At 39.0% G+C, this 12586-nt stretch overlaps 2 protein-coding genes across 2 annotated transcripts in view; both read left to right on the top strand.

Moving 5' to 3' along the window:
- The window catches only part of LOC107091549 (gelsolin-like), a 13765-nt gene extending 4614 nt beyond the window's left edge, over positions 1–9151 (top strand). The window contains exons 4-17 of the mRNA XM_015385537.1: positions 87–248; positions 332–481; positions 592–678; positions 1831–1963; positions 2141–2229; positions 2319–2525; positions 2634–2767; positions 3617–3707; positions 5856–6026; positions 6111–6285; positions 6367–6482; positions 8384–8461; positions 8547–8607; positions 8697–9151. Coding sequence (XP_015241023.1) covers positions 87–248; positions 332–481; positions 592–678; positions 1831–1963; positions 2141–2229; positions 2319–2525; positions 2634–2767; positions 3617–3707; positions 5856–6026; positions 6111–6285; positions 6367–6482; positions 8384–8461; positions 8547–8607; positions 8697–8866 — 1824 coding nt within the window. The 3' untranslated portion in view covers positions 8867–9151. The remainder of the gene's footprint in view (positions 1–86; positions 249–331; positions 482–591; positions 679–1830; positions 1964–2140; positions 2230–2318; positions 2526–2633; positions 2768–3616; positions 3708–5855; positions 6027–6110; positions 6286–6366; positions 6483–8383; positions 8462–8546; positions 8608–8696) is intronic.
- Positions 9152–9446: 295 nt separating this feature from the next.
- LOC107091536 (retinol dehydrogenase 8-like) overlaps positions 9447–12586 on the top strand; it is an 8085-nt gene continuing 4945 nt past the window's right edge. Inside the window, exons 1-4 of the mRNA XM_015385516.1 lie at positions 9447–9543; positions 10292–10453; positions 11967–12146; positions 12222–12315. Coding sequence (XP_015241002.1) covers positions 9447–9543; positions 10292–10453; positions 11967–12146; positions 12222–12315 — 533 coding nt within the window. The remainder of the gene's footprint in view (positions 9544–10291; positions 10454–11966; positions 12147–12221; positions 12316–12586) is intronic.

Genomic DNA, 12586 nt, shown 5'->3' with positions numbered 1-12586 from the left:
CTGTAACCAATTAAAGGTGCTAGAAAGATGAGGAGGCATTTTTACTGGATGTGACAGTCAAAGTATAAATGTTTTATTATCTACAGAAAGGCGGAGTAAAATCTGGATTCAAGCATGTTGTGATCAACGACATGAATGTGAAGCGCCTGCTGCACGTCAAAGGCCGCCGCATGGTCAGAGCCACTGAGGTGAACTTATCCTGGGACAGCTTCAACAAAGGAGACTGCTTCATCATTGACCTTGGAAAGGTGAGATAAGGTCTACTCTCATTGAAATTAAATGTGTAATCACCGCTCATTTTATCTCCTTCTCCTCGGCTGTGCAACAATAGGATATCTACCACTGGTCTGGTAGCGAGAGCAACCGTTATGAACGAATTAAAACCACTCTGATGGCTGGAGACATCCGCGACAATGAGAGAAACGGGCGCGCTGAGATTCATATGATTGATGAAGGTTCTGAACCTGAGGCTGTCATCAAGGTAAGCTTTATCTTTCTCTGACTCTCTCTGTGGAAACACTTTCCAACATCTTTCTCTCTGGTGGTTTAGTTTCAACCACGTTAATCAAAAAACAACCTGGACATTTATAGGAACTTGGACCAAAGCCAGAGCTACCATCAGGAAGCTGTGATGAATCCCATGAAACGTCCAAGAAGAAGAAGGCATCTCTGTACCTGGTAAAGATATATATGCATAAAACACTGGTGAACGTACCCCAATGATGTCATGATTTTATTCAAAGATCTGACCCACATGCAGAAAACCAATCAGAGAGACCAGGGGAAGGTTTAACAGGTTTATTGAAAACAGGTACAGATGGATGACAGGTACAATGTGCTGCTCTGAACACTGGCGAAATGGGACTGAAAAGTGAAGGGGAAGTTTCCGTGTTAGTTCAGGCTCAGTGGGAAATTTGAGCTTCGATTTGAAAAAAGGCAGAAAAGGCAACTGGACTCATGTTTCCAGAAAAGGTGTCTTTCTCTGAATCCAGTCTGTGTGGGTTTTTCCAGTAATTAGCTTGCTCGTTGGAGGGCGGACAGGGTTTACCCAGGTTAAGGTGTTTCCTTGATGAACGGAGGAGCTGACTGCCACTTAGATTTCCAATGGTACTTGAACGGTTCTTGTGGAGATGAATCCCCTGCTCAGTGTGAAGCTCAAACAATCCTTGGGGAAAAGAAGATCCAAACCTCCAGTTTGAATCCCCAGCTTAGTTTGAAGCTCAGATGATCCTTCCAGGGGAAGAAGGTTCATAACATCCAGTTTGCAGGATGACTTCCTGCCGAGAGGCAAAGACAAAAACAAAGTTAAACTCAGGTTGACAAAAACTCAGTTTGACTCAGCAAAACTCAGCTTGGCTAGAGTACCCAAAACTGGCAAACACTCTGGCATCGAGGTAGTGGCAGTCAGCAGCTTAAGAGTCCTCCGGTAATGAGGCAACCATCCACAGGTGTGTGGAAGGGCCAACGAGAACCAGGCGCCACCTGGTGGTGAAGGGAGAACACACAAAAACACAACCCAAACAAACTGGATTCCTAACAAATTAAAGGTTTTATGAAATGTTCATTAATTCCTGGGTTGGAAGAAGGGCAACGATTGCCCCTTAACGCATCAGCTCATTAGCAGAGTAAAAAACAGTGCTGCAGTTGTTTCATGCATCTGAACAGCCTCTATTCTTCCTATATTCTTAAATAAATGGGGACATATGAGTAAATAATCAGGATATTAATAAAATCTTGAAACTATGGGCAGCAGCTACACTAAATTTATAACACTGTTTTTTGTTTTTGTTTTATTTGAATGACATACTTTTGCTTTTTTTTTATTTGTAGATTTCTGATGCTGCTGGTAGCATGACAACAAGTTTGGTTTCCAGTTCATGCCCATTCAAACAAGACATGCTGTCCTCCAGTGAATGCTACATCTTGGACAATGGAGAGGATGGCAACATATTTGTTTGGAAAGGTATTAGAATTTTATTAGAATGTATCCTGCTCCTTCTTCTAGCTTTTTGCTCTCTATTTGATCATTATTAATACGGTTTGTTCTCATAGTGTTAAGTTATTGCTGAAGAACAACTCATTCACATATTTAACCAAAATTCGTTGAATTCTGACCATTGTGCTACATGTGGAATTGCAGGACCCAAGGCCAACACCAAGGAGCGTAAAGAAGCACTGAGTAATGCTCAGCAGTTCATCAAAGAGAAGAACTACTCCCACAAAACTAAGGTACTGTAGCTACAGTACGTAGTTAATGCCTCCATTTCTTTGTATCAGGAAATCATAGTCATTGTTTGGTGTGTCTCTGCCAAAAACAGGTTCAAGTCATCCCCGCTGGGAGCGAGACCACTCTGTTCAAGCAGTTCTTTTTCAAATGGCTGGAGGGAAAGCTCTCAGTCCAGACCCACTCTGTGGGCAGCATCGCTGACGTGAAGAAGATTCCCTTCGATGCCTCAAAACTCCATGATAATAAAAAGATGGCTGCCCAGCATGGTATGGTGGATGACGGCTCTGGTAAAGTCCAGGTACTGACTCTGCTACAATCATAAGGAGTATCTATCTTTTTATTAGCAGTAGCTGTGGTGATAATAGCGGTAAAGATGCTTCTATATCACTCTGTCGGGTGTTTGTAGATCTGGCGTGTGGAGGGAAGTGATAAAGCCCCTGTGGACCCATCCAGCTACGGACACTTCTATGGAGGAGACTGTTACCTGGTGCTTTATTCCTACAGTAATGGAGGCAGACAGAAGCATATCATCTACACCTGGTAGGTGAACCTCAGCGTAAACAGAACTCCATATAATTGCTCCTCCCTCCTCACTAGTTTAACTAACTGCAATTTGTCTGCCAGGCATTAAAATCAGCACTCATAGTCTTTGTAGATATACTTATCTGTTTCTAAAAAAGTCATATAAGATTCTAGATCAACAGTTATGAGTTACATGTTGGATTGACTAGATACTGTTTGGTGAATTTTGTCCTATTGCTGTTCTTCTTAATTACCAAAAGGTTTCTGTGAGTAAATTTGCAGTTTTTCTGATTTTATGTTTTTAACTGATTTAATAATATAACATAATTATGTTTTCCAATTTATTTTCTTTTAGATTTTTCATTTTCAGATTGAGTTTAACAAACTACATCTTCTAAAAATTGAATTTAAAAGAATACAATTGGCGAAACTCATTGTAAAAAATAGGGAAAAAAAAGAATCTGAATATATGAAAACTTTGAAAAAAATCGTTAAAAAATGCATTTAGAAAAATAATAAGAATAAAAAGACATCAAAAAAGATATCTGAAAATACAATGTTTTGAAAAAACTAAACCTATGAAAACAGCAACGTTTTTCTCAAAAACCTTTTTATTAAGAAGTTGGGTTTTAACTTAAGTAAAAATGAAATTATTAAGTAAAATTTCTGCATGGCATTTTTTCAAGTTTGCAACAATAATTACACTAAATATAGTAGTGAACTGGTAGAGAACTGACAACAATAAATCAATCAAAACAAAGGATGCATACTTGTAGCACATTAATTAAAAGCAGGAAATAATCTTTTTATTGATTCAAAGCTTAAATAAACATTAAAAGCATTGCATTAAGTGTTGCTTTGCTGCAGGCAAGGCCAAAAGTGCAGTCAGGATGAACTGGCTGCTTCGGCATTTCTCACAGTCCGACTGGATGATTCAATGGGAGGAGTGGCCACTCAGGTATGTTATTCTCATTTTTTACTAAATGTACAGCTTTAACTTACAAGATTTAATTTAGTTTCAAGGTTTTTAGCTCCAAGTAGCACTTTTTTTGTGGATGTTCTCCTTGTGCATGTGTGGATTCTTCTCAGGTACTCCAGCTTCCTCAGACAGTGAAAAAACATGACTGTTTGGTCTGTTGAAAACTCTAAATTGCCCCATAGGTGTGAGTTTGTGGCCATGATTGTTTGCCTTGTGTGTCTCTGTGTTCCCCTGCAATGGTTGATCCTGAATCTACCCTGACTTTGGCCTTATGACAATAGAGACTTGCAAACCAGCAATAATGTTTTTTAATGTTGGGAGGAAACCAGAGTATCCAGAGACTATTATTTTCAATCGTGCAGAAAATGATCGCATCCAAAAATTCAACACTTTAGTGTAGAAAAATACTTTTTTTTTTAAATTCAGTACTGTATGATTCTTAAATCAAAGTGAAAATGTTGAACATAGCTGGAGTAGCTTTTGCTAATCACTTTGCTTGTGTTGCCTCATGTTACCTTTAAGGAAATTCTGGTGAAAGAGTTTCAGCAAACCTGCTCAGATCATTTGCTCAAAATGATGAGCCACCTTTGTCTTTTGCATTTACCCAGAAACTGGATCAAAACATTTGACTCCAGTGTTTGAGATTTGCAGAGATGGCAAAAGTACTCACTTTCCGTACTTGAGTAAAAGTACAGATACTTGTGTTAAAAAATACTCTGGTAAAAGTGGAAGTACTGATTAAACTTCTTAACTCAAGTAAAAGTAACAAAGTACAGGCTTGTAAATTTACTTAAAGTATAAAAGTAAAAGTAGAAACCACTTTTTTCATGCCGTTGCCTACATTTTAAATGGATGTCTGCCAATAGGACTAGATCTCCGTTGTGTTCATTTTCAATCATCTCGTCGTCCATGCTACTATGCTAACGCCACCGCCACCAAGCTGCAATGATTTGCCGCCAATGAATTCCGCCGAATCTGTCGATTCATCTTGTAGTGGTGCGTCAAATGCAACGTAGATTCCCATCCAATTAGATTGAATTTGGTATTGATGACGTGAAAAATAATAACGGTAACTCCATTGAAATAATTCAAAACTAAAGTAACGAGCCAATTTTTAAAAATGTAAGGAGTAGAAAGTACAGATATTTGTGTAAAAATGTAAGGAGTAGAAGTAAAAAGTCGCCATAAAAATAAGTAGTAAAGTAAAGTAAAAATATCAGAAAAATCTACTTGAGTACAGTAACGAAGTATTTGTACTTCGTTACTTCCCATCTCTGGAGATTTGGGACAAACGATTAATTTCTTCTTTTTTTTTTTTATAATTTTTTATTTTTAAACGTTTTCACAGTATCAAGACATATAAAAACACAAACATTAACATATATGGGAAGTATGCCAATATTCGCAAGACAAGGTTTTAAGTACAGAAACGTATCATTCATACAAAATCTGACCTTAAGGGTTTTATGTACTCAGTCCATTTAGTCCAGATTTTATAAAACATGTCCTTTTGCATCCTGAGGGAAATAGACAACTTTTCCATGACATATATTTCGTGTATTATATTGATCCAATCTTCAATAGTTGGAGGTTCCACTCCCAGCCACTTTCTTGTGATGGACTTTTTAATTGCAACAAGTAACATACCAAGTAATCTTTTATTATTATTATTCCAATTTGTCACAGGAACATCACCCAAATACAGTGTTTCACATTTAAGGGCAAACGATTAATTTCAATCTGTTTATAAAGAATATACTTTAAAATCAATACAGGCTGAAAATCAGTGATTACTACTAATAATATCCCACCTCCCAGCAGCCATTTTCAGGATGTATAAATGTCTCTTTTTGCACCTTACAGCTATTAGCCTGGACTATCGAAAAGCTACTGCTAATTTTGTTTTAGATCAGATTAAATAGTCTTATTAATATGAGGTGCAATGATTGACATATTATCCCCTCAAACCTTTCTGAAAATTTGATGCCCAGACATGTCTGTCTGGTCTTTAATGGGGTATAAAACTTTCCTGAATGCATTTAATTTATTACTTAAGTGCAGATGGGCTGCAGGAGTGAACGCCCATGACTTTAACAAACAGGTTGAGCAACAGCTGTGTCTCTACAGGTCCGCGTCACTCAGGGTAAAGAACCTGCACATTTGGTGAGCCTGTTTAAAGACAAGCCGCTGGTGGTCCACCTGGGTGGGACGTCCCGCAAGGGTGGAGAGAGCAAACCTGCCGGCACGAGGCTCTTCCATATCCGCCAGAGCTCCACCAAAGCACTGCGAGCTGTTGAGGTCCGCTCTTTTTATTACACAGATTTAACATTGACAGGATGCTGTTTGTGTTAAAAAGAGGAAAATCTGTCCTCTCTCACTCAGGTGGAAGCCACGGCCTCTAGTCTGAACACCAACGACGTCTTTGTGCTGAAATCGCCCAACTCCCTGTTTGTGTGGAAGGGGAAGGGAGCAAGTCTGGATGAGATGACTGCAGCCAAGTACGTTGCTGGCATGCTGGGAGGAACTCCGACCGAGATGGAGGAATCCAAGGAACCAGGTGAGAGGCATGTGTAGGCTTTGTATACATTCCAAAGAGGCTTTATAAGTCATGCTAAACGAGAGCTTATCCTATTGGCAGCTGGTTTCTGGTCTGCACTGGGAGGAAAGAAAGACTACCAGACCTCCAGTACCCTCCAGAATGCAGCAACGCCTCCAAGACTGTTTGGCTGTTCCAACAAGACCGGTCGGCTCATAGTGAGTATTCCTCTTCAGGTTTCACATTTTGTCTTTTATATTTCTACTAATATCACATCTTTTATGTTTTTGAGTAGCGTAAAAACAGAGAAGACAGGAAACATAGTTTTTACTTTGTTTTAAAAATACAAATCTGAAAAGTATGAGTAGACCATGCTGAGCGGATTTCTTAGAGCTATTTCTGTTACAACTAAACATCTAAGGAGTAGAATCTGTAATGATCTTGGTTCTGTTGGTTTTTCTCTAAGTTTTTAGTTTCAAGTTCATCCAGGTTTTTCCTTGTTTTCTAGCTTTATTGGTGTGTTCTAGATTCATTAAAGTTTCTTAGTTTTTTCTTTGTCTGTCCTCTGTTGCCCCCTTGTGTTTTCTTTTCCCTTGGCTTCCTCCTCAGCTCTACTCACACCTGCTCCTTATTAGCTCGTTAGTCCTTCCTTTGTTCAGTCAGCTCCTTAATGGTTTTCCCCTGATGTCTCCATGGTTCTGAACTCACCCCTGCCTGTCAGCCTCTGCATTTGGGTCCTCACAAAAACCTCCTAACAAACCGTGACAGAATTATGCCATTTCTTCTTCGCAAAACGACTAAGCCAGATAAAAAAGTGAAGAAAGGTCGAGGTCTTTTTTCAAGTTTTGTCATAATCTAGAACATTGTTTCCCCCGAGTGCATTGCTAGGGGTACATGAAAATATTTTATTTCTTAAGTAGTAAAATAAAATACAGCTGGGATCTGTTCTACGTTGTGAAACAAGCTTTTATAAACCAAAAAGTAAGTTTTTCTTTTATGTTTGAGTTCACCTTCAGCTGTAACACATCCAAACCAAGCAGAGGAACAGACTAGATGCAAAGAACAGCCTGGTTTCAGCTGTTTTTCACACTGAGCTATCAGAGCCCATCAAAGCAGCTCAGGTGTTTTGATGAAAACAAAATAAAACTAATTAATTCAGTCGGATTGCAGTTTTTGATCTATATTTTGTTCCCAATTCATCAAGTTTAAATGTGATTAAAAGGGAGTTACTCAGAGGAGCTCCATATTTATGTTGTTTTTTTAATTGAGATGGAAAACATAAAATGATAAGAATTAAATGCTCAAATTAAAAGATTAAATAAAATCATCTTTATTTCATAATCAGTTATTGTGCGCTCCACTTTTGGACAATCATCAATACATTTGACTGAGAGGGGGACAAAATTCCCCATACGGTTTACAAGTCAGAAAAGGTTGGGAAACATTACTCTAGAACACATTTAAGACTGGGCTTTGACTACAATGCCAGGTATGCATTTCACTTCTTCTAAGCTCTGGCAGAACTGCTGCCGTTGGGTCTAGTCTCTCTGGTTTTCTCCCAGGTTGGGACTGTGTTTTAACCAGCATTCCTTCTCATGATGACGAGTGATAACCACAGCAAGATGCCGCCACCGTCATGCTTTCAGCACAGTGGGCAGTTGTAGTTTATTGCAACACGTTGTATTTTGCAAGCTGAGTTCTGGTGTTAGCAGAATACCTTCTTTCAGATGTTTTGGTGGCAAACTGCACTTTAGATTTCCCATATCTGACTCCTTGCCACACCTTCATAAAGGCTATAATTGGTGAGAGATTGATAGGCATCCTGTTAACAGATCAATTTCCAAAATCAGCGTTCATGATGCCAAAAAAAATTCTGAGGTCTTCAGAATAGATTTATGCTGGGATTAAGCAGCTAATCAGGGGACTTGCAAAGCCTGTCAATTCATTTAGGGATTTACTTTAAATGGGGGGGGTGCACTTTTTAGATTTGTATTTCTAAAAACATATATATAATTTTTCTGTGCATTTCAATAGATTTCATGTTCTGTCGCCTTAACTTCCCAATAAAGAGTGAGAAAATATGAATACATATGTTTAAGCAATGTTTGATGATGTACAGGCTGAAGAGGTGCCGGGTGACTTCTCACAGATCGATCTGGCAACTGACGACGTCATGATCCTGGACACGTTGGATCAGGTCCACTAAGCATGACAGTTGTTTGGAAAAATCTTTTTCCAGGTGACCTCCTGCGTTTTAATTGTTTAAATTTTTTTGTCCGTAGATTTTCGTTTGGATTGGAAAGGATGCAAATGAAACCGAAAAGACTGGAGCACCGAAAATTGGTAAAACCTCTCTCTCCTCATCTTATCCCTCGAAATAGGAAAAAAAAAAAGAGTTAAATTGTCTTAATGTCACCTTATTGTCTTTTCAGCCCAGGAATACGTAAATTCAGACCCCTCTGGACGCAAAGGCATCCCAGTCACCACTATCAAGCAGGGGGAGGAGCCACCCTCTTTCACTGGCTGGTTCCATGCATGGGACCCCAAGATGTGGAACCTATCCCCTCTGGAACTCATGAAAGTCATAAGTAAAGGGCATTAGTGGTGGAAACCAACATGCTTAATACTATACACCCTCTGTTTGAAGCATAATGAGCTATAGAAGGAAAAAAATCTTTAAAAAAAATATTTTCTTTGCTGTTTTTCTTATACATTTATTTGCTTACACCTGTGAAACGATTGTTTTTTTGCAACTTACCAACATTAAAAATCACAATGCAATTTCCAAGTTTTTTGATCCACATATAATAAAACCAACATGAAATTAATTGGATCGTGTATTTCAGTTTTGCATATTTTGGAAACAGTTTGCAAAGACAAATAAAAAATAAAAGCCTTTTCTGAACCCCATGCTCTGTCTGGAAGTTTTTCATTTGTTTCACGCCGGCCTGCGATAACAGCCTTGTTATGATGAGCCTAAATCCTCCTGAGCATCAGCACCATGTGCTGGCCACGCTCAGTGGTAATCTTCACACCATGAGCACAAGGCTTCTGCTGAGTTGCAAGCCTGTGGATTAAGGAGTTGGTTTTAAAAGAGAGCCCCGACTATAACCTCCCTCCTTCTGTTCTTCGTTCTGCATCAGCTGTGGCCGCGAGACAAAAACTCAGACAAAACAGGCACAATGACCCAGAAGGTGGTTCTGATCACCGGCTGTTCCTCAGGGATCGGCCTCGCGCTGGCGACCCGGATCGCAAAAGACGAGAAGAAGAGGTTTATGGGTAAATGTTTCGGTTGGCTGCTTCTTTAAAAAACAGGATGCGTTGGGTTAACTTCTGAAACAATCAGATGTCTTAAGTTTTGTGTTAGAAGTCTCACGTTACTGCATGAATATATTAATGCATTAAATAGCTGGAAATATCTGGGTTTATATGTTTAAGTCATATTTAGGATATTTTTTACCTGTTTTATTCAACTTCCTCTTGAATTATTGGACCTGACCATTTACATAACTGGGTTATCTAGTTTTCAATTTGAGTTTAGGAGCAGATAAATTACAGTTTCTAAAAAACTCCTATTTACCTTGTTTGGGTCCCTTTTTTTAACATTTATGATGAAGAATAAGCACCAAAATATTGTGGATGAAATGCAGCATATGATGCAAAATAAGTAATATCATGTAGACATAGTTTTGGTGATGATTTTAGAAGTAATATCCCGGTAGATGGCTTTAATATAGCAACTACTATCTTGTAATGAAGAGCCCCAGAGCTCTGGGGATTATCCCGACTAAATGAGATGATTGGTGTATTATCACATGATCATGGAGTATGCAGCTGAAGTTGATCTAAATAGCTGTCAATGTTCCTCCACTTTCACTGCAATGTTTTAGATCAACACCAAAGCTAAAGAAGAACAAACAAAAAAGCAGGGAATTAAGTGATCCTAAGTATGCATCATACTGTACATCAGGTGGACGCGTCTTTAACAGGATCTTAAAGGAACATCTTTGTGTGGTTGATGTTGTAGTCTACGCCACCATGAGAAACCTGGCTAAGGTCGAGCCGCTGGTTGAGGCGGCCGGCCGGACGCTGGGCAGGACGATGGAGATCAAGCAGCTGGATGTGTGCAGCGAGGAATCCATCAAAGCTTGCGTGGACAGCCTACCAGAGCGCAGGGTGGACATCCTCAGTAAGTCTGCACACACGTGTTAAGTAATGCAGGTGCAGGTCTGTAGGTTATTTTATTCTTCCATCATTGTGTGTGTTTGCAAAGTGCATGCGTTAATGTTGCATTGTGTTTATTACAGTGATGCTATGCAGCTTTCTTGTCCTGTATGAGTTTGGGTGAGGAATGTGTTACTGGACTCTGCTGTGTTTCCTTATGTACTGCCACCTATCAGGAAATCAGTGCAGATTTACAAAAATGTCCTCTGCCCTAACATAATTAGAGATGCAAAGCACCTTGGGCAGTGTTTATTTAACGTGCTTTTATCTGGATCTGTTGAAATTTTAAATTGAAAAAGCTTCCTGGATGGGAAGCGAAACGTCTTCAAACTTGAAGACAAAGTCCAGTGGATTGTTTTTAACTTTTTTTAAATGTATAGAAATATATAGAATAAATAAAATTAATATACATTGCTAGATTTAGGGACTTTGGAGCTGGGAACACTGTGAAAAAATTACTTTCTTTACATCTATTCACAATTTTAGTTTTTTTTAGTTTTTATCTTTTTTATATTCATAAATTTTCCTTTTTTATATCTATTACACAAGGATTATATCCTTTTATAATCGAAAGGGTGGACTGTTGTGGGAAAATTTTTATCTCTCTTCTATGATATATTAATTTATCCTATTTACTCACTATAAAAGTTTTGAATCAGTCTGTTTATCTCTCAAGGCCACACATTTCTCTGCAGGCTGGTGTTTGTAGACCAGACATAGCTTCTTCCCATAACAAATCAGATTCTTTCTCAAGGTTTATTCATTACATTTTACTGTTTAACCAAAGTGTTTGTAATTTGTTTTGATTCTGACTACTTACCATTGTTAGTAAGTAGGGGGAACGAACGTTGTCCAGATCAGAACAGAGCAGAATGCTGTGCCATCAGGGCTGTATGATGAACTGTTCTCTCTTTGCAAAGATAGGAATAAATGTGCCGACTGAGTGAAATCCATCGATCTCCGTTTATTTAACTACGATGAATAGTTGAATACTTTTTTCCCACGACACTTGTAAAGGACACTAAGGCTTTTTTATCTCTCAAAGTGCAAAAAAAACATCAGATTTCTGGCTCAGAAAGAACCTGTATCATTGAGTAAGCCTTGTTTTTACAGCCCTTATTTATATTGACAGATCGAAGAAATATATTGAAAACTCTGTGAAAGTTACAGGTAAAAAGACATTTCAGTTTTCTAGCATCCATGAAGTAAAATCCTAATTGAGGTAATCATATTAGCAGCAGTCATCAGGGCAACATAGAGACACCCATCTAACATAAGAACAATTTAAAGTGATTATCTAACAGTGAAGGAAAGAAGCTGGAGAACCCAGGTGTGCATGGAGAGAGCGTGCAGAAAGCTTCTGGGTCAGGATTCAAACCGAAGACCTTACTTACTCAAGGCGATATTGTTAAAAGAGCCGCAATGCAGCCCGTAAGCCTTGTGAGTGAAGGATAACGCTATCGATCTCCTGTCCTCAGTCAGTAATGCTGGGATGGGGCTGATCGGACCCATCGAGTGTCAGTCCATCGATGAGATGAAGACGGTCATGGACACCAACTTCTTCGGTCTAGTGCGACTGCTGAAGGAAATCCTGCCTGACATGAAAAAGAGGAAAAAAGGCCACATTGTGGTAATCAGCAGTGTGATGGGCATTCAAGGTGAGGAAGGATAACTCGTTCACCTTCAGCGGATTCGTTATGTGAAACATTGACAGTCTCTCTTCTGTGTTTTAGGAATCTTATTCAACGATGTCTACGCAGCATCCAAGTTTGCTGTGGAAGGCTTTTGTGAAAGTTTGGCAGTTCAAGCCCTGAGGTTCAATCTAAAGTAAGCTGAACATGCATGTAGAACACATCAAAACCTGCAAACACCGATTCATAAATGGGGCGGGGGATTTACCATTAGGCCCTGTACTTTGGGGGCCCCGTACTGTAAAACTCTGTTTACATGTATGGTTAATACAACTATTCCTTATTTGTTTACATTAATTATGTTTTTGATAAAAATCCTTTCATTAAAATGCCATCAGAACGCTTAGAATATTAAGTGTGTCTCAGGCCCCCATTTGCTAACCTGACTCCGCCAGATGGATTTGCTC

Source organism: Cyprinodon variegatus, unplaced genomic scaffold (genome assembly GCF_000732505.1).
Source record: "Cyprinodon variegatus isolate N-32 unplaced genomic scaffold, C_variegatus-1.0 Scaffold342, whole genome shotgun sequence".
In the NCBI taxonomy this organism is placed as follows: Eukaryota; Metazoa; Chordata; class Actinopteri; order Cyprinodontiformes; family Cyprinodontidae; genus Cyprinodon; species Cyprinodon variegatus.
This window is presented reverse-complemented; position numbering and strand designations above follow the sequence as displayed.